This window comes from Pteropus medius, unplaced genomic scaffold, assembly GCF_902729225.1.
Source record: "Pteropus medius unplaced genomic scaffold, Ma_sr-lr_union100, whole genome shotgun sequence".
NCBI classification, from domain to species: Eukaryota; Metazoa; Chordata; class Mammalia; order Chiroptera; family Pteropodidae; genus Pteropus; species Pteropus medius.
Genome location: NW_024340849.1, coordinates 40,586,368 through 40,605,818, shown reverse-complemented (window position 1 = coordinate 40,605,818; position 19,451 = coordinate 40,586,368). Strand labels below are relative to the sequence as shown.

Sequence of the window (19,451 nt, the reverse complement as noted above, 5' to 3'; positions counted from 1 at the left end):
ACTAAATATCTGTTGTATTCTAGTTTTTAAATGAGGAACTGATAATACTTATACCTAAATTATATTCTTGGATGATGTGTTAAAATCAGATTATCATCATTTAAGTCTTAATATCTTACTGGCATTATGTTTACATTAGAGTTCCATGTTATAACAGCTAAATAACAAGATAGATTGTGGGAATAAATAAAATAAGTGTTTTATTTAAGGACACTTGTTAAGTAGGTAAAGCTATGAAAAAGCTGTATCAGATATCCTTTTGGTTTACTTTCCTCTGCATGGGCTGGAGTATATGAGATTTCTTAAAGGATAAATCCGTAGAGATTTATTTATTAAGTAAAATAAATCCAATGAAGATGCATGTTTCTTTTCCTGGAAAATTAACCTGTAACAACTATAGACATTCCTCAGTCTTTCAAGGGCCTTTGAAAGGTGCAGTCTTAGAGTCTTCTGTCTCAAAAATTTTCTTTGCCAATTTGATATATGAATCCATTTGAAATTCTTTAAATGATTAATACTAGGGAAGGAGAAGTTTCCATAGCAATTTCTTCTTCAGTGACAGCTAGCTGCAAACTGAATCTATCAAATTAACCGCCCGTGTTGACAGTGATCAAACATGTTGCCAAGCAGTGACATCAGTTGTAATTGTACTTGTTAGAATGTGGGTTTGTGTGGTTACTTGCTGAGAATGGGAAAGAACATGTCCTATTTACAATAAGAAAGATTGTATAAGCAGGATTCACAAATCAAACTATTATGAATTTGAGATTCCCTGTTTTTGTGTCTCCCTTATTTAAAATTCAGTCTCCTAAACGCAGAAATTTTTCTTTGATTTTTGGTATCCCTCTTATATTGGTAGTTACTAGAAATAACAATTAATGGTAGTATTCTCTTTGGGAAGAAATAAAGCACAGTGGTCAAAAGCAGAACTTTGAAGGCAGCCAGACCTAGAGTTTGAAGCCCATCTACATCACTAAGTGACCTTGAGAAAGTAGATTAGTTTTCCAAGACTCAACTGAGATCTGTAAAGTGCTCAATTAGTACAATTGCTGGAACATAATAAGTATTTCATAAGTAATAACTTTTAAAATGTAACAAAATGTTTTATTTCTTATGTTTTGCTTATGTACAACTCCCTTGTGTTTGTGCTTTTATAAAAAAACTGGTAGAACACTTTTTTGTTTTGATTTTCTATAATTTAAGTTTTTTAAAATATTGATAGTACATGTACCTTAATTTTTCTGAGTAATTCATTTTACAGTGTAGTTTATTCATTTATCTAGAACATGCTGATGGTTTATGTCATAAGTTAACAACTGTGTGTCCAACTGTGAAACCGCAGACTCAAGGTCTAGCAAAAGATGCTTGGGAAATCCCTCGAGAATCTTTGCGACTAGAAGTTAAGCTAGGACAAGGATGTTTTGGTGAAGTATGGATGGGTAAGAAGCCTGAACTTTCAGTTTTCTTTGTCATTGTTTAGCCATAGATTAAAATGCCACAATTAATTATAAGATAGGTTGAAATATTTAAGATAATGCTGCTCCTTAAAGTTTGGTGTAAATTCTTTTCAAATATAGATTAAAACAGTAAAAGTATTGTTTTTTTAGGAACATGGAACGGAACCACAAAAGTTGCGATCAAAACACTAAAACCAGGTACAATGATGCCAGACGCTTTTCTTCAAGAGGCTCAGATAATGAAAAAGTTAAGACATGACAAACTTGTCCCACTATATGCTGTTGTTTCTGAAGAGCCAATTTACATTGTCACTGAATTTATGTCAAAAGGTATGTGTCTATTAGTATCTCTTAGGGTATGCATGTTAATAAACTTTTAAAAAACAAGTCTTTGTTTTTATTTTTATACATACAGGTTTTTATCATACAGTGTTTTCTAAGATTTTTATGTAGACATTTGAAAAGAGAAAAATCTTACATTTTAACAGAATAGTGATTCACTCCAGTTATTCCAAAAGATACAAAGTTCAAAAGGAAAATAAGGCAGGCAGAATTTATTTTGAAAGTGAATAGTCCTTCATTCTGTTTGACTAAAGAAAACAGAATAGCTAAGAAAATGAAAAAGAAAAAAAAGTACTTGTACAAATTGAATTAAAATAATGCAGTCAGAAAGATACATCTTTAGTATTAAAGCAAAGAAATCAGGTAAAGTTAAGTAAATTAACTTTATCTCATTTTAATATAAGCATACTCTCCCTCTCCATAGTCAGAATGCCTAGAAACTTTTTTTCTGTGTTTCTATTATCAACTGAAATGTCTCCATTCTCCTAAACCCTAGACTCCAAAGTGGGATTTTAAGTAACAGGAATGATTAGGGCCAGGATAAAGAGAAGGAAAGATTGCTCTTCCCTCTTTTTCCCTTTGCTAACGATGCTTTAGAAGAGGAACCAGTAAGTCATAAAATATGCTGACAGGCTTGCTTTTTACCCTCTTGAATTTTATCTACGTTTTTTACTCTTAACAAGTCACTATCCATAGGTAACACTGATTGTCATCCCTCTCCAGTAGTCCATCTTGGCCAACAATTTAGTTCCATCTAGTGGTGACAGGGCCAACTACAAGCTTCCACATTTGCTATAGGAAAAAATCCCCCCCCCAAACAAAGAGAAAAAAACAAAGGGTTAAGAACTGACATAGCCTACTAATTGATAGCCAAACATACCTAACGCCCCAAAGTACATGGTAGTTTTTGGAAGGAATCTACTGCAAACCACTGCCAAATATCACATTTCAGAGTGCATTGGATGAACTAGAAAAAGAAGGAAGGAAAGGAACAATAAAGAAGAAGTTTAAATCAAGATATAGAATTAAAAAAAAAAAAAGTAAATCAAGATATTGATAGCATAAGAATATAATGGAGGTAAAGCTAGTGGTCCATTAGCTTTGTATATTGATTTTAAGAATTACTTAATTAGAAGAGCATGGGAAAATTCTATGCTGTCAGGTTGCTGGGTTAGGATTATTTCTAATTGGGAGATTTAGAAGCAAGATCACAATTGTCCCTTCTAGTTTCAAAACTGTAATTCCCCATCTTGCTAATTAGGTACTTAGCAGTTGGCCCTATATAATCCATCTCATTGCCTCAGGTGCTTTCACATAAACCCACTTTTCTGGCCAAGTGGGTAATTTTGTTGCTCCATGTTTCCATGAGTTTGTTCATGTTATTTCCTTCACCTGGAATGTGGTTTCCCTATCTCTTGACCAGTCTGTTAACAATACGCCCTTCAGATTGTACTTAAGTCAGGTATTAGAAGCCTTCCACTAATATCCCCATCTGTCATGAGCATTATGGTTTTTGAAATCTTTATAGTCAGGGTACTCTAGAAATTATTAACAACCAAAATTTATTGACTGCTTCTAATAGATAAGACACTCTGCTCGTTATTAAAAGGTGTCAAAGAAATATAGCCACCCAAATAATTTACATTAAATTTGGAGACAAAAGACTTAAACTCCTGAAGAGTTACTTTTCAGTATAAAAGTAAACGATGATTCACTATAAACAAACTAAGCTACAGGCCAAAACATAATGAATTTCTAATAAGGATAATAGAAATTGAGGAAGAGATCATAGGCTGGAATAAATTGAGAAAAATTAGAAAAAACAAGTCTTGAATTACACTTTAAAGTTATGGAGGATATGGATGGGTAAAGTGAAGAGAATGGGTATTTCTGCAGAGCTAAAAGGGTTGAGGAAATGGCTAATAAAACAATGGCTAATGGGAAGTACAGACGTAGTAGAAGAAACTAGGAAATAAGGCCAGGGAGGTATATGAGACAAATTTAAAGATTGCTTTTAATTGGTTCCACTACTATTTATTGAGTACTTACCCTCTGCTAGGGTCATAAATGAGCCTCAGAGGGTTTTTGAACTTCCTCTGAAGTTATGTGTTAGTTTTTTCATGCTTATGTATGTTTTCTGGAAAGAGCATTCATAGTTTTCATCAGATTCTCAACATATGAACCAAAAAAAGATTAAGGACCAATGATAGATAGAAAACATTCTATAATAAATGGATATAAGAAACATTTAAGGGGAAGTGGTATTTGTTGTGACTGGTTAAAAATCAGAGAAGAGGAATTGTCAAAATGACACATTCCAATTCTGGATTTCTATGCTCTAGTTTTTGCACTATTTTAGCACTTTACCTATTGTTGCACTGAACAGTGTTCTAAGTGTTGTATCGATTAAAGAACTGTATCTTTTGCTTTTTATATACATTCTGCATTTTGTATTGAATGTATAAATGTAGAGTATTTCTATAACCTCAGTCTGTCCTGCAGACCAAGAAAAAGAAGTGTTCCTTCCTCTGTTTAAGGATAGTTCCTTTAGTGCATTCTTTATCCTTCCTTATGTTGAAAAAGGAAACCCTGTCTTGGTCCCAGCATCTGCTTTTCACCTACTGCTCTACCTTTTTGCTTCCCTTCACAGCCAAGATATTTTAAAGAACAGGCAGTACTCCCAGTCTTTATGCCCTAACCAGCGATTTACTCTTTTTTGAAACCTGTTCACATTTACTTAATGTTTTCACATTTTGCCACATTTGCTTCAGATCATTGTGAGGAAACAATACATTTAACTATCTAATTGAATCCTTGTTTTTACCCCTTCTTGGACCTATTTTCCTTTTAGCTCATCTTTCAGGGCCCTTTGGGCCCATTTCCCTTCAGAGGTAACCTCAGTTTCAAAGTTGGTGTTTACCTTTCCCATCTGCATTTTTAATGTCAATATGCTTTTACTAATATATATTTACCTATTAACAATATTTGTATGTTTTTTTTTTTTTTTGCAAAGATCTAACTATTTCATTCAACAGGTTCTTTTCTCTTTAAAAACATTTTTTTTCAGTTACAGTTGACATCCAATATTAGTTTCAGGTGTACAGCATAGTGGTTAGACATTTATATAATTTATGAAGTGTTCCCCCAATTAGAATCGTACCCACCTGGCACTATACATAGTTATTACCATGTTATTGACTGTATCCCCTTTGCTGTACTTCACATCCCCGTGACTCTTGTAACTACCAATTAGTACTTTTTAATCCCTTTACTTTTTTCACCCAGCTCCTCAACCCCACTCCCATCTGGCAGCCATCAATTTATTTTCTATATCTATGTGTCTGTTTCTGTTTTGTGTGTTTATTTTCTTCAGATTCTACATATAAGTGAGATCATGGTATTTGTCTTTCTCTGACTTATTTCACTTAGCATAATACCCTCTACGTCCATCCTTGTCGTAAATGGTAAAATTTCATTCTTTTTATGGCCAAGTCATAGTCTAGTGTATATCTGTACCACATATTTATCTAATCATCTATTGATGGGCACTTAGGTTGCTTCCATATCTTGGCTATGGTAAATACCGCTGCAGTGAACATAGGGGTGCACATATCTTTTCGAATTAATGTTTTGTATTTCTTCAGATAAATACCCAGAGGTGGAATTGTGGAGTCATAAGGTAATTTTAGTTTTAATTTTTTGAAGAACCTCCATATTGTTTTCCACAGTGGCTGCACCAATTTGCAGTCCTACCAACAGTGCACGGGGATTCCTATTTCTCCACATCCTCGCCACACTTGCTGTTTTTTGATTTATTGATGATAGCCATTCTGACAAGTCAGAGATGATATCTCATTGTGATTTTAATTTGCGTTTCTCTGATGATTCATGACATTGAGCAATCTTATATGTGTCTATTGTCCATCAGTATGTCCTTTGGAGAAATGTCTATTCAGATCCTCTGCCCATTTTTTAATTAGATTTTTTTTTTGGTGTTGAGTTGCATGAGTTCTTTATAAATTTTGAATATTAACTCCTTATCGGATGTATCATTGGCCAATATCTTCCATTCAATAGGTTGTCTTTTTTTGTTGTTGATGGTTTTTCAGCATGTGCTCTTAAGATTTATTCATGTGGATAAGGGAAGATCTACTTCATATACTTTTAACTATTGAATGAGATTCTACATGAATATACCACTGTTCATTCATTTCCCAGTGAACATTTAGGTTGCCTTTAGTTCCTTGCTGTTACAATGCTGCAGTAAATATCTTCATACTTGCCTCCTTTTGCACATGTGCAGAGGTTGTATTGCATTGGATGGCAGCAGCCTTAGCATCACCTGGAAACGCCTTAGAAACACAGATTCAGGATGGGGCCCAGCAATGTTCACTTCCCCAACCCCTTTTGTAGGAATAGTTTATTGACTGCTCTCGATCTTATTTATTAAACCTGTGGAAATTTCCCCCTTCTTGCTGTTTCCACTATCATTGCTAGATTTTAACATAAAGATTTCTCTTTCCTAGACAATTACAAGAAATTTAAACTTAATCCTTTTATGCAGTTTGGCCCAATTTCATTCTTCATATTACTTTTTCAACATAAATCTGATCATATTATTTCTCAGCATAAAACTTCATATAAAAGAGATAAAGTCCATCTATGCATTGCTTTCTGTGTTCTTGTCTGCAGCCTTCTTGTTAGTTCCCATCTTTATGCTCTGTGTTCTTACATATGAGGGACTGGTTTTTTTTTCCCCCCAAAAAAACTTTTGCTCATAGTGCAGACAGAAAAAGAATTGAGGGGGGGGGTGGAAGTGGGTGTGGAGTGGAAGAGAACATGAAGAGCAAGGAGGTCTCTGCCCTCGGAGGAGGTGGGAAGGGGCACAGGAGGTGCAAAAGGGTGCAGTGAGCCCGTGCGTCCCCGGGGTGCGGGACAGAGTGGTGGTTGGAGGCATGTAGGGCTGGACAGTGAGAGGGGCTGTCGCTACATGGGACTTGGGGTCACATCAAGTTTGGTGGGTGTGGGAGGCCAGGAAGGGGGTGCAGAGGAGAGGCACTGGGAACTGGAGCCAATAGGAGGGACTGTTTTCAGTTCCCTAAACTGTGCTGTTTTATGCATTACAGCCTTTGTACTTGTTACCCACTTCTTGGAATTCCCTGTTTGCCCTTATTCTCCTTTAAATGCACTCCCTCTGTGAAGTTTTTCTGACGAATTAACTGTATCCATTGTAGTTTCTACAAAAACTTTTATAATACCTACTGTACAATATTTATGCTTACATATATTTTATAGGTTCTAGATCTATAAGACTAGATCAGAATCTTTTCAAGGGCAGAGACCATGACTTGTTAATCTTTGTATCTTCTATACCTTTTACAGTGCCTGACATGACCCTCAGCAAATATTTGAGTGGGCAGATGAACAAGCACAGTAACATGTTCCCCCTGCAGTAGACAGACCAGAAGAAATATAAATATTCTCTGACTTTGAATCTCTATAAATGAGACTAAGTCATGACATTCCCTTGTTTCATAATCCTGTCAACATAGAAAAGGCTTTCTTTGTCTTGTTCTGTTTTATTACACTTTTATTTTGAAATACTTTTAAACTTATAGAAAAGTTGCAAAACTAATACAAAGAAGTCTCATATGTATTTCGACCGGATTCGTCAATTGTTAACTAGATATATCTATCAATATATAAAAAATATAAGGGTTTTCTCTTGAACCATTTGAGAGTTTATTGTAAACATTATGTTCCCTTTACCTCTAAATACTTGAGCATTTGTCTCGTAAAGACAGGGACATTGTCTTAGATAATCACAGCATAAGGATGTAAATGAGGAAATACAACATTGGTACATTTCTCTTACCTACAACCTGCCAGCTCATATTCAGATTTCAAACCAGTCAGCTCAGTGATGTCCTTAATTATACCAATTTTTCCTGATGCAGTATCCAGTCCATGGTCATGGATTTCTTTTAGTTGTAATTTCTTTTTGGTCTCCTTTAATTTGGAGCAGTCCTGCAGCCTTTCTCGTCTTTCATTATGTGTTATTTTTGAAGAGAACACTGTCTTTGTTTTATAGAATGTATCTGAATTTGGGCTTGTCTGTTATTTTCTCCTGATTAAATTCAGGAACATGGTAAATTTTTAACCAGTAAGAGGAATAGCAACTAGACTTTTGCTTTCTAGCCTTTCTCTGCTGTTATTCATAGTACTTTAGTGTTCATGATATCTTCTGCTAAAACTGAGAGAAGTTAGTTGGACTTACACTTCCATGTCAACTCGGCCACCTAGATTTAGTTTTAAGTACCCCAAAATATTTTCATTTTCCTAAGCTCTTGATTTCAGATTGACTTCAAAATATATACGTATCTAATATTACTTTTTGGATCAAAATTGGGACCATTGATCTTGATCAAAGCATGGAAGAAATGCCTGTAATCTGGTGAGATTATTGCATTTTCCTTTTTTTCTATGTTATTGGGAGAAGTTTATAAAATTTTAGTTTAGGGACCTCTTCTGGAATCTTAAAAATAGTTATTCAGAAATTCCAAAGCTGCAAAAATTAATAAAGAATGAGAAGCTAAAGTTTTATATCTTGGTGTAGTGATTTCTTTAGAGGTAGGGGAATGTCTTTTCGATCCTAATTTATGATTTGCTAATTTTCCATGAATGTCTTGCTGTCTCTTATAGGGAGCTTATTAGATTTCCTGAAGGAGGGAGATGGAAAGTATTTGAAGCTCCCACAACTGGTTGATATGGCTGCTCAGGTACTTGTGTATTTCTACATGTATCAATTTGAATTGAAAGTTTACATTAAAAATGTAAAATAATTTTAGTAGAATACTATTGTTTATATAATGAAGTCTTGAAATTTTAGAGCTAGAAGGGACGTTAGAGATAATCTGATCTCCTTATGTTATAGATAATGTGATATCTGAAGACCAGAGGTATCTAAAATTCATATAACATTAGTATTAGAACCAAGCATGTAACTCCCATCACAATTCTGTCCTTATCATGTAGTCTTCCAGAAATATAAAATTTATATGTATATTTTAACAGATAAATTTTAAAACAATGAATGATCGCTATTCCAAAGAAAATAGTATTGGAAATCTACAGTATGTGCTGAAATTTAGAGAAATTTTATACTAAGAAACTACATGTGAGACTAGCATATGCCAAGCCTAGTCCATACTCCTGAGTTCAAGGGTCATAAACACTCAGTATTGGGGGTTGGCGTCAACATAAAGGACCAGAACAGTGTTTTAGGCTTTGTGGGCCAATATATCTCTGTTACTGTTCCTCTTGCTGCTTTTCTTCCTCTCACTCTCCTCTCTTTCTCGCTCCCTCTCATTCTCCTTGCCTCTCTTCCTCCTCTATTAGTGTTTCCTATTATCTGCCAGACTGTTACCATCATCTCCTTCCGAGAGAGATGAGTTTTCAGTGATTTGACTTAACATTAACCAAAATTGTCTTCTCCTTCCTTCCCTTTGTATCATGTCTTTTCTTTTCTTTTCTTTCTAAGATTGCTGATGGTATGGCATATATTGAAAGAATGAACTATATTCACCGAGATCTTCGGGCTGCCAATATTCTCGTAGGAGAAAATCTTGTGTGCAAAATAGCAGATTTTGGTTTAGCAAGGTTAATTGAAGACAATGAATATACGGCAAGACAAGGTAAAATTACATTTTAATAAATGCTTGTAACCTAATGTTCAACAGATTTTTTTACCATTCCTTTGAATATACAAGGTTTACAGAATAAGAATAGCTCTAGATCTTCTCAGAAGAGTCAAAGAAACATTGATTTTATTCATAAAATTATATGTAATACATGGTATCATGGCTTTCTGATAGTTAATTTCCCCAAGGAAGAACCTGACTGATATTCTTTGCATTATAAATATAGCTCCCTTTACATTCCCTTTACTCTCCTCTTTATGCTTCTTATGGCATGCCAACAAATAAACATTTTTAAATTCCTTTTGTAAAAAACTTGAGAACCGTCCAGATTTTACTACACTAAGGATGAGAAAAGGTACATTTGAAACTAATATAGTAATAAATAGCATACAATTTTATAAAGGCTTTGGAAACCATTTCTATGCCAGATTTACAGTAATTCCTTACTATATATAAAATTATTATAAATAAAAACATTTAGAAGATTGATGCTGTAAAGAGTAAGAGAAGGGAACTTGTGGAAATTAGTATAGGTCGATTCTTCTGCTTGGCATCTCTCTAAACTCTCATTTAGTACCTACTTAATGAACACATAATACATGCGTATGGAAAGAGAATGGGTTTTTTAATCCCAATTCCATCTGTTATTAGTCCCAGGATTTCAATTAAGTTATCAAACCTCTTTGACTGAGCCTCAGTCTCCTCACTAATAAAGACTAGATGCTAATGTTTTACTTCTCAAGGTTGTTGTGAAACTTTAATGAAGTACTAGTTATATAGTGCCAGACATTACCTAACATGGTAGATGCTCAGTGTATATTAGAGCTTACATTTTAATGGGCAAGGTAGAACATATAAATAACTATAAAAGAAGCTATGTGTGATTAATGTCAAAAGAATATGGAAAACAGTGTGGGAAAGCAGAGCAGGAAAGACTTCACAGAGGTGATGACTTGAGAGCAGGGCCTTGAAGAAAGAATGTAACCTTGACAGGCAGAGATTGAGTAAGGTCCAGTACACATCACCGCATAGGTCGCTCATCCTACATGAAACCCTCAGTGACCCCCCACACACACCTACAAAAAAAAGATGCCTCATCATTCATTATCTCCTACTCTAGCTCCACTTTTCCTGTAACAGATACTGGAGTCGCTGCTTGTGCTAGGCGGGAGGGCACAGCTGTTAAGAGGGCACGGTTTCTGCTGTCAAGGAGCTCACTGACTAATGCCTGAGACCAAATTGTAAACTCTTTCAATCCAATCGGGTAAGCCCAGTAAAAATGTTAGTGAAGGTTTAAATAGTAGACACACCAAAAAAAAAATTTGTTTTTCAGCTATCTATTACCATCTATTACCATTTCATTAAAGAACATTTTAACACTATACAAGTAGGAAAGACGTAATCTCAGAATAAAGGATATACCTGTGAATTAATAATTTTAGCTTTGTGAATTGATACGTAATCCTTTTTTCTCTCTTTTTATCAGTGACCACACTGATACACAAATCATTGGGAACCGCTGTCTTAAACCATAGTTTCTCAATCAGGAGTGGTTTTGTCCCCTAGAGAACATTAGGTAATATCAATATCTTGAGACTTTTTGGTTGATACAACTGAGAGGCTGCCACTGGCATCTGATGGGTAGAGGCCAGACATGACTGCTGAACATCCTGCAACATAGAAACTAGTCCCCCACCAAACAAAAATTATCTTGCCCCAAATGCCAGTAGTGCCAGGTTGAGAAACCCTACCTGCAGCACAGTGCTTTCTTTTCAACCTCCACACCTTTGTGCAGTTCCTTCCAGCTGGAATATTTTCCTATTCTAAAATCTTTACCTGTAAAAATTCTAACTGTTCTCTAAGGTTTAACTTAACTAACCCTTTTCTAATGAAACTTTTTGTGATTATGCTAGCAAAAATTGATCTTCTGTTTGGACATCTAAAGAACTATTTTACAACACGATGTACATACATATAGAAATTACTTGAAGTATGTAAGACACCTGTAATCGCCACCATAAGTATATAAGCTTCACAAAGGCTGTTTTGTCCCCCATGACAATTAGCATGAAGTGTTGTGCATAAAAAGCATAAACTAAATATTTGAATAAATTAGGCTTTTAAAAATGACAGTACAATAAAATTTTCCAGAGAAATATCATAAAATAAAAGAGATTGTTGTTAAAAACCAGTAGGTATTAGAACCCAACAGAATATTGCCCTCTTTAACCAACAACAGTTAGCTGTATAGTTACTAGGTGATAGACTTACTTAAAAGTTATAGGTGCTATAATCCATGTTTTTGGTTGCTTCTTAGTACAGTTTCTACCTCTATTTTCTTGAATGGTTTTCTGTCCCCACCAACAGTACTCATTTTTTATGTCATTGAATATCTTATCAGGAAGAAATGTGATTTATTTTAATACAAATTTTAAATATTAAAAATTTTTCCCATGTATCGTATACTTTTGAACACTGATGACAGATATAAGGACACTGACAAAAAATTAGCCCTCCTTATGCCGTATTTACACAAATAGATTTTTAGGAACAATTTACTTAAGATTGTCAATACTGTTTTAGGGGCAAAATTTCCAATCAAATGGACAGCTCCTGAGGCTGCACTATATGGTCGATTTACAATAAAGTCTGATGTGTGGTCATTTGGAATTCTACAGACAGAACTGGTAACAAAAGGCAGAGTGCCATATCCAGGTAAAGCTTGCATTTCATTAGCTCTTGGTTTTTCCATCAGTGACTTTAACTGGAGATTATTAGGAGCAGAAAAGTAAAGAGGGGAAAAGAACTTTATTTTTTATTTCTCTGTCTCTTTTCTTCTCTCCCTCCCTCCCCATCTTATTTATTTATTTATTTTTGGCATCGGATGGACAGTAACCTATGAGAGTCATAATCCCTGAGTTAGGGCACACACAGGAGGTGCGCCCCACATTCATCTCAGCTTGTTTCCTTAGGGCATTTCCAAAAGGGTTATTTATCTCCACTATACTCTCAGATAATAAACACATCTTAAATATCCTGGGTCATCCATCTTCCTCTCACCACAACCCCTGTCTTACAAGTAATTGAAGGTATTTGCCACTGTTCCTCATTAGCCTAAGTTTGGTCATTAATAACTGTTAATGTCAGAAAGTACCAGTACCTCAAAGTAGCACCCTAAATTTTCATTAATCAAATGAGATTGGCTTTTGAACATATTAGTGTTAAAAGCAAGAATTGAGCAAGGATTAGTGTTTAAAAGCAAGGTTGGTGGGGAAAAAAAATAGATATGTTGGAACAAGCTAGATCTCATTTTTTAAGCTCTTCTTGATATAATTTAACATTGAAAATTTATTTATTTGTTAAAATAATCCCACTAAGTAAACCTACTGTACTTTGAATCAGTTCATGGGTAGGGGATTTGTTTTGTTCTTTTTTTATATAGTTTTATTGAGAAATGATTGACTTGCATCACTGTAAGTTTAAGGCATACAGCATGATGGTTTGATTTACATATATTGTGAAACGATTGCAATAGGTTCATTGTATGCTACGTTTGATATTGTATGTTAGGTATGGTAAACCGTGAAGTGCTGGAACAGGTGGAACGAGGATACAGGATGCCTTGCCCTCAGGGCTGTCCTGAATCCCTGCATGAATTGATGAATCTTTGTTGGAAGAAAGATCCTGATGAAAGACCAACATTTGAATATATCCAGTCCTTCTTAGAAGACTACTTCACTGCTACAGAGCCACAGTATCAGCCAGGAGAAAATTTATAATTCAAGTAGCCTACCTTATATGCACAAAACTGCCAAAATGTAAAAAACTTATGTAGACTTCCTCACTTATTTACAGGAATCAAAAGAAGAAAATCTTCACTCTGCATGTTTTTAATGGTAAACTGGAATTCCAGATATGGTTGCACAACACCACTTTTTTTTCCCAAATGTTAAACTCTAAAGTACCAATGATGAATTTTCCAACTTATTTCGGGGTCCAAAGAAAGTATAGCTAAGATATTGATGACAGTGTGAGTGATAGCATATGACAATGAAGAGCAACAAGGCTACTGTTTATAAATCACTTTATTTCTTTTATTCCCCAAACTCAGAATTGTTAAGAGAAAATTATTTCTCATTATAGACAAAACTCGGAAGATAAAAACTGTTATACCGTAGTAAAATCTAAAATAAGTTAACTTCATGGGACCAAAAATTTCATTCCATTTCTAAAATTTTCTTGTATTCATTATTTTCAAAAGTTTTTTATAAGTTGAACAGTTAACATGCAATCTTAGTATATGCCTCCTTTGCATGGAAATGAGTGAGGTTTCTAGAAGCAAAAAGGAATATAAACAACATCTAAAACTTGATTAAATGTTAAATGACAGTGGTGGGATTTGAAAGTATAATGCACTATGTCAACACTCAAATTCATGGAACTGGAAAGTAGAGGAAGAAATTTTTCACTTTAATCATTTTCTGAATAGCTCAGTTTAGAATAATGAAGGAACTAGAAAGTGAGTTAATCTTTTATAAGGTTGCATTGATTTTTTTAAAGGCAGTCTATAATTGAAATTGTTATCCAATCCAAGGGGAAAAAGTCCTAGCATTTAAATAGTCCTTTTTAAAAAATAGGCTGGTAATATGAGATGTTGCTAAATATGTGCTTATAGTGATGGGTGCCTCAAATATAAAATATCACTAGGTCAGGGACTTGAATGCACTTTTGCTCTTATTGCATATAGACTAACAGAGAGGAAAATGTATTTAAAAGAAATATGAGAAAATGAAATGTGAAAGTTTTACAGATAGAGGGAATGTTATGTTTAATGTCGATGTTATGGAATGACAAAATGGCTTTGCTGGCACTCAAAGCTGCTCACTTTTTTTGTGAGATTTTAAGAGTTATAAGGTATGTCTATAAGACTAATCGTATGATAAACATTAAATAAATCATAGTCTCAAAATAACTAAGTTAAGGCTTCCTAGTAATACCAGTGATACAGCTTTTCTGCAAAACATTTTTAAAAGTCCAGTTTTATGAATTTTTCCCTTTTAGAATTTAGTTGATTTGAAGAGGAAAACTTATTCAGAATAAGAACAATGGTAAAAGTGGAGTGGGGGTGGGGGCAGTTTTTATCCATTTAAAGTGCAGAAGTAAACATACAAAAAAGACTGATTTTTATGATTAACTCAGAAAGAAATTCCAAAATAGGAATTTGAATAGCAGCATTACTGGCTTAAGGATCTAGCAAAGGAACTGAATCTGACAAAAGTCTGATATTTATGTTTTTAAATACTCTTTTATAGTCATACTTTAAATAAAGCAATACATCAGATCCCCATATTTTAGAAATATAATTTTTAACCATTATCTGTTAACTGATTTAATCATCAAATTTAAAGTTCCGTGCCATAGTATCTACGTTGAAATTCAGATCATTTTAAAATGTGACAGTTGAACTTCATGTAGTTGGCAACAGTTCTGGTACTAAAAATTGTGGTGGTTTCTTATGTTTACATAACCTGCATAGTATTGAATCCCTCTTTCAAGAGGATCTTCCTACGAAGACTGCCGTCATCATTTACCCTTAACATCTGCAACCTGTGATATCAGATTTTTAAAGGGCTTCATGTGAACTATGATATAATTCTTCTAGCATTTAATAAAGGATAATAAAATTATATGTTTATGTACTAATTCTATTCAGAAAAATAAGCCAGGAAAAGTTGATGGTATTAGGTTTTAACTGAATGGAGTTGTTCCTTATATGAATTGTATAGTGAGGAAATAACACTAACTCAATGTGTATTCAGTTTAAATGGTTATGTATTTTTAAATTGCCAAAAAAAATAAACAACTTTGTACATTTGAAGATTTTTTCCCAACAGCTTTTCGTCTTCAATATCTTAATGTGGAATTTAACCCTTACCAAAAAAAAGTTGGCAAAAAAACCTTCTAGCACACTTTTTTAAATGAATAATGGTAGCCTAAAATTTAATATTTTTATAATGTATTATATCATTTTATGGATAATCGAAATAATTCTCATTGAATATACCCATTTATCTTTTTAGCCAATATTTATACTTTCTCATTCATTTTTTTTAAATCGGTATTTAAAGCAAAATATATTCTGAATTTGTTCTTCCATTAGAAAAAAAAAGTTGAGTTATAACTCTTGAACAGAGTTAAATCAATTCTTTATTAATTTCAAAACATCATTGACCTCATTCTATGTGGTTAATTTTCCATGTCAGGTGAATGACATTTTTACAAGTTTTCTTTTTTAATTATACCAGCAACTACAGTTAATGTACAGAGAAACCTAAGTGATTTGCGTTAAGCTATTCTTAGAGAATCTGTGTTGAAGAATATAAAATAGAATAACCACTCTTGATCATGAGGGATTTAATTTTCTAAAAATGAAAAATACATGAGCCTTATTTCTTGTGTGTGTTTTAACTTCTATTAAGTATAATGAAAATAAAGTTATACTAAATCATGAATGGCCAATTGAAAGCATGTTATTTTCAAAAATATTATTAGTATTAATTACCTTTTACTATATCTAAAATTATTAGCTTTGTTTTTCCCTAATGATTTTAGAAGAGTGACATTTAATCAAAGACATAATTTAGTAAACATTTATTAAAAAAATTTTATACAATATAGTTCCTCAGTAGTTTCCTAGTATGCTAGTTGCCTTTTAATTTTGCATGTAATTTTTTGACATTTAAGTTGTACATTTGTATGTTATCAAATCTTTCTATGCTTAAAAAGTCCTTTGCATCCCAAGATTCAATATTCATCTCATCTGTTATATTTTATGCTTTTTTTTTTTTTAATTTCTCTTTAATTCATTTGGAAGTTATTCGGGTATAAAATGTGACTAGCATGAATTTTTTTCTCTATATAGTTAATTTTCCCAGCACCATGTATTGGTTAATTCATCCCCACCCATTGGTTTGGGTCCTTTTATTTAAGCATATATCTACACATACCTGTTTTGTCCAATTATTTTGCCATTCCATTAATATAACACTTAATTACTAATCACTTGATAATGAATTTTAATAAGCAAATTGCCTTCGATGTTACTTTTTTTTTAACCTTGGTATTCCCGCAAATTCTTGGTGAAGTTTAGACTTTTTTTTTTATATTCCGAAAAAATTCAAGTGCGATTTTGTTAGGATTACATTCAGCTTATATGTTAATTTGGTATGTATTAACATCTTTCAAATCAGTCTTCCCACCCCTTTTATACAAATCTTCATTTACATCTCAGCAAACTTCTCTAAGACTTTTCTCTATGGAGTTGGAAGATGAGCTTTATATCTTATGATACTGCTCTAAAGATGCCCATCCCAGTGCTGCTGGAGACCAGGTCCCCACTTTGTTACAAAACAAACCAACATGCAGAGGTGAGGAAGTGTGTGTGTGCCCCAATAGCATTTATTTCCTTAAATTCAGCTCCTCCCCTGCCCTTCCTCCAGTTTCTCCTTTTTTTTAATGACATCAAATTGAGTTTCTGTCACCAACCAGAGTCCCGATTAACATTCATATTGTCAATACAGAAAGGGATACTTATGAGTAAAATAAGCAGCATGTGCCCTGTATCATCCATTAGCCCCTCCACAGCCATACTCTGCTAGAAGGCTGACCTGTACTTACTTGTCTGTGTGTTCCCTCACTTTCTGGATTCCTGCTGGATGAAGCCAATGAGGAGCTCAAGTAGAAGATAAGAGGAAACCTGAAAAAGAGGTCAAGGTATTTATCCTCCTGGTTCCCTCCCTGTGAAGTTGGGCTGGTGTGTCCTTCAAATCAAAGGTTCTTTTTAATATGGCCTCTGTCTCTATGGGGACTGATAACAGCTCCCATCCCTTAACTTTTATGCCTTAGGGCATAAAACTACAAACTGGTTACTGCATTCTTGTGGTTCTATCCTGTCAGCTCCTTAGTAAAATATCCTTTATCTTAATTTGAGTGTTTCCAGTTGGGACCCTGACATTTATCATACTACCAATAATATCTATCGGCAGAAAATAGGAAACATACATCATTACATCAAAGTGACAGTTTATACAATATTATATTAAATGTAAAATTACCATAAGACCTTATAACCTGGAGAGAACAGCAAATTTTAAGAATATTCAAAACTCCAATTTTAAAACTAATCTTAAGTTTTTCAATTAAGTGTCTATTTTTTCAAAAATAGGTAAACCATATGTGATTAAACAATGATGAGTTGTAACACTCCAGTTAAAAAATGGAATGAATCATTCAATTCATGAATTGGATTAAAAAATGAATAGGAATGAGGGTTTGGGACTGTTGAGCTAAGAAAAAGAGGAAGTGGAAGAAAAAGGAGTATCCAAAAAATTAGTAAAACAATGGGAGCTAAATTAGACAATGTGAAAAATTCCTGGTAGCAGGAATAGCACACAGTCCTTTAAGAAACTTGCCTAAATTTCAAGATGGTTTCTCAGCTCGCCTCTGTTATCACAAACCTTCCTTTAAATCTGCTTTACACTCCCTTGGGTCAGTGGCATTTAGCGAAGTAAAAGGATTAGGGTAATGTCCAGAAGGGTCGATAAGGTACAAAAGAAAGGGTGGATTTCATTAACAATTTAAATGTAGTGAGGAAATAATTCAAGTAGAGAAACTGAACTGGGTGAATGGAAGAAAAATAAGTCCACTAAGTACTTCCAGAGATACTGGGAAGGGACACCAGCTTTCCCTCATACACAGGGTTGTCAATCTAGCTTTACTTACATCTTAAAGGTCAAGTTATAAGCAAGCTGGAAGACTCTCAGAACCCAAAGTTAAAAATTGCCTGCAGCCTAAGTGGTAATAGGAGTATAATAAAACAAAACTTTACAGTTGGCCAAAAGGCTTGACATTCTAATAGAAAACTGAATTATTTAAAATAGTGTGTCCGTTCAAGGTTATCAAATTCCTTTTACTGTATAATTGCACTATTTTCAAGAAAAAGCCTTGATCCCCTAAAACATTGAGAATTTACTGTGGAATTAGACTGCAAGCTAAATGTATGCTATGCTTTTATGTCTCCTATCCCAACACCCCACTTCCCCCAAAAGATCAGAAGACCTTGGTTAAGTTTGCTTTTGTAATCTTTACTATTTCTAGAAAATTAGAAAGAGTGGCCTCAGTCTAGCAGAAATTTTGAGAAACTCCTGGACCCTGAAGAAACCCAGTCCAAAACAAATACAACTGAAAATTCTTGGAGAGTTTTTTTAGTGCAATTCCAGAGAATTCAAACTCAATATACTACAAAGATGAGGGAGACCCAAAGCAACATATTTTGTTTTATTTAGGTATAATTTATGTACAATAAAATTCACCATTTTAAGTGTACAATTAGATGAGTTTTGACAAACGTATACAGTCATGAAACCACTACCAAAATCATGACATAGAACTGACAAGAGAACAAAATTCTGGATGTCCTAAATTAAATTCCAGCAGGCCAGAGAGTGGAAGGAAGAGACAAGGGAAGTTAATTAGACACCCTGAAACCAACAAAAAGACTGTCCACAGTCCTGAATGTATATTAAAACGGAGTTGATTTTCAGGCAGCTATGTTAGCAATTATCTAGAAAGAATAGCTGACCACCAGACATCACCGCATTTTACTTATGCGTGAACTTCCTGGACTGTTGCCCACAAGCAATCCAGAAGCAGCAAGTACTGCTTCCTTACAGGCTGTTCACCTATCCTAGAACTTTTAATGGTTCACCTACCACCTCCCCACATCCCCGCCTCCCCCACCCTTATCTATAGCCAATGTAAATTCTTTCAAAACAAGTTATATCTTTTTTCCTCAAACTCATTGTATAAAAGAGCCCTTTTAACCTCCGATGAGCTGGCATGTTTGTCTCTATCTGTCCCTGCCGCTGGTTTGGATTGCATGCCCCAGGACCTG

The 19,451-nt window shown here is 34.2% G+C and overlaps 1 protein-coding gene across 4 annotated transcripts in view; it reads left to right on the top strand.

Annotated features, from left to right (window-relative positions):
• Positions 1-15,377, top strand: part of YES1 (YES proto-oncogene 1, Src family tyrosine kinase) — a 70,601-nt gene extending 55,224 nt beyond the window's left edge. For all 4 annotated transcript variants that reach the window (XM_039844982.1, XM_039844992.1, XM_039844971.1 and 1 more), the window contains exons 7-12: positions 1,284-1,439; positions 1,608-1,787; positions 8,502-8,578; positions 9,340-9,493; positions 12,083-12,214; positions 13,070-15,377. In XM_039844982.1, the coding sequence (XP_039700916.1) occupies positions 1,284-1,439; positions 1,608-1,787; positions 8,502-8,578; positions 9,340-9,493; positions 12,083-12,214; positions 13,070-13,278 (908 nt within the window). In that variant the 3' untranslated portion in view covers positions 13,279-15,377. The remainder of the gene's footprint in view (positions 1-1,283; positions 1,440-1,607; positions 1,788-8,501; positions 8,579-9,339; positions 9,494-12,082; positions 12,215-13,069) is intronic.
• Positions 15,378-19,451: the final 4,074 nt, after the last annotated feature.